At 65.4% G+C, this 1,473-nt stretch overlaps 1 protein-coding gene across 1 annotated transcript in view; it reads right to left on the minus strand.

The window, feature by feature from the left end:
* The window catches only part of VSIG10L2 (V-set and immunoglobulin domain containing 10 like 2), a 6,517-nt gene that overhangs the window by 2,394 nt on the left and 2,650 nt on the right, over nucleotides 1-1,473 (minus strand). The window contains exons 2-4 of the mRNA XM_029962049.1: nucleotides 1,280-1,469; nucleotides 364-639; nucleotides 16-212 (exon numbers count right to left, since the gene is read on the minus strand). Coding sequence (XP_029817909.1) covers nucleotides 16-212; nucleotides 364-639; nucleotides 1,280-1,469 — 663 coding nt within the window. The remainder of the gene's footprint in view (nucleotides 1-15; nucleotides 213-363; nucleotides 640-1,279; nucleotides 1,470-1,473) is intronic.

Below are 1,473 nucleotides of genomic sequence, written 5' to 3' on the forward strand. Positions count from 1 at the left end.
GTTCCTTGTGGCTGCCCCTGGCTGGATCCTGGTGGCCATGGAAAAACTGGTCCCCATCACCCCCTCTTCCTCCTCCTCCTTCTCCTCCTCAAGGGAGCCCACCCAGCGCAGCTGGGCCAGGGGGAAGCCCCCCAGCCAGCGGCACCGCAGGGCCACATCCTGCAGGTCTCCCGTGGCCAGGGCAGAGCAGCTGGGGCTCCCGGCTGGTGGATCTGCAGGAGACCATCAGCGCTGGGGGAGGCTGGGGGCTCCCCCCCAACCCTCCTCGAACTGCCCCTCGCACCCACATCCTCACCAGGGAGCTGCGTTGGTCCATCTCACCCCGGGGGGCCCTGCCGGTCCCCCCTCCGCGGGGTTACTTACAGTACACGGTGAGGACGATGGTGGCCTGGGTGCGGGTCTGCAGGTGGGTGTTCTCGGCCAGGCAGGTGTAGGTGCCCGCCTGGGCGCGGGCGATGGCGGCGATGACGTAGGTCTGGCCGACGTGCACCTGGGTACCGTTGTGCAGCCAGACGTAGCGGCTGGGGGGGTTGGAGGGAGCCAGGCAGCTCAGCACCACATCCTCCCGCTCGCCCGCGGAGAAGCCCCCCTGTTCGGGGGAGAAGGGCTCCACGCTGATGGCCGGCTCGTCGGGGCCGTCTGCGGGCACACAGGGGTCCTTTAGCCACGGGGTTGTCCCCACAGAGGGGACACAGCCCTTCCCGGGGCAGCCTCCTCTTGGTGGGAAACGGGGCAGCGAAGCCTCCTTAGAAAGGGCCCACTTATGGGGGTTGGTGGCCAGGGACATACTGTGGTGCTTGGTGGCCACGGATGTGCCATGGTGGCCTTGGAGGTATGGAGGTAGCAAGGTGCATGGTTGTCATGGACACGCCTTGGTAGCATGGCACACGGTGGTCACACAGTGGCCGTGGCGGCCATGGACAGGCTATGGTGGCCATGGAGGCATCATGGTGGTGGGGCATACAGTGGCCAGGAATACTTCACAGTGGCAACATGCCACACCATGGTAGCCATAGACACATTATGGTGGCCATGGAGGCATTCCAGTACGTGATGTCCATGGACACACCATAGTGGTTATGGATACACTATGGTAGCTATGGATGTGCCACAGTGGCAGGGTGCTTGGTGGCCATGGCCATGGCGTGGACATACCATGGAAGCATCATGGTGGCCACAGACATGCCACGGATGTGCCATGTTGGCATCTCTCGCCCCAAAGATGCCCCCCCAGCTGGTGGCTGAGGACCCCCGTGAGGGTGGTGCCCGGGGCACTCACAGACGATGTCCAGGTAGACGGGCTCGCTGGTGTGGCTGTTGACCTCGTTGCTTGCGGTGCAGAGGTACCAGCCCGTGTGGCTGCGGTTGGCGGGTGTCAGGCTCAGCTCTGCCCCGGAGCCCCTCAGCCCCACGGGGGACACTGAGGGACCCCCYCGGGGCTCCTGGTGCTGCCAGGAGAAGCTCAGCGGCTCC

The sequence above is a fragment of the Manacus vitellinus genome, unplaced genomic scaffold (assembly GCF_001715985.3).
Source record: "Manacus vitellinus isolate BGI_N305 unplaced genomic scaffold, ASM171598v3 scaffold_41_pilon, whole genome shotgun sequence".
Lineage (NCBI taxonomy): Eukaryota > Metazoa > Chordata > Aves > Passeriformes > Pipridae > Manacus > Manacus vitellinus.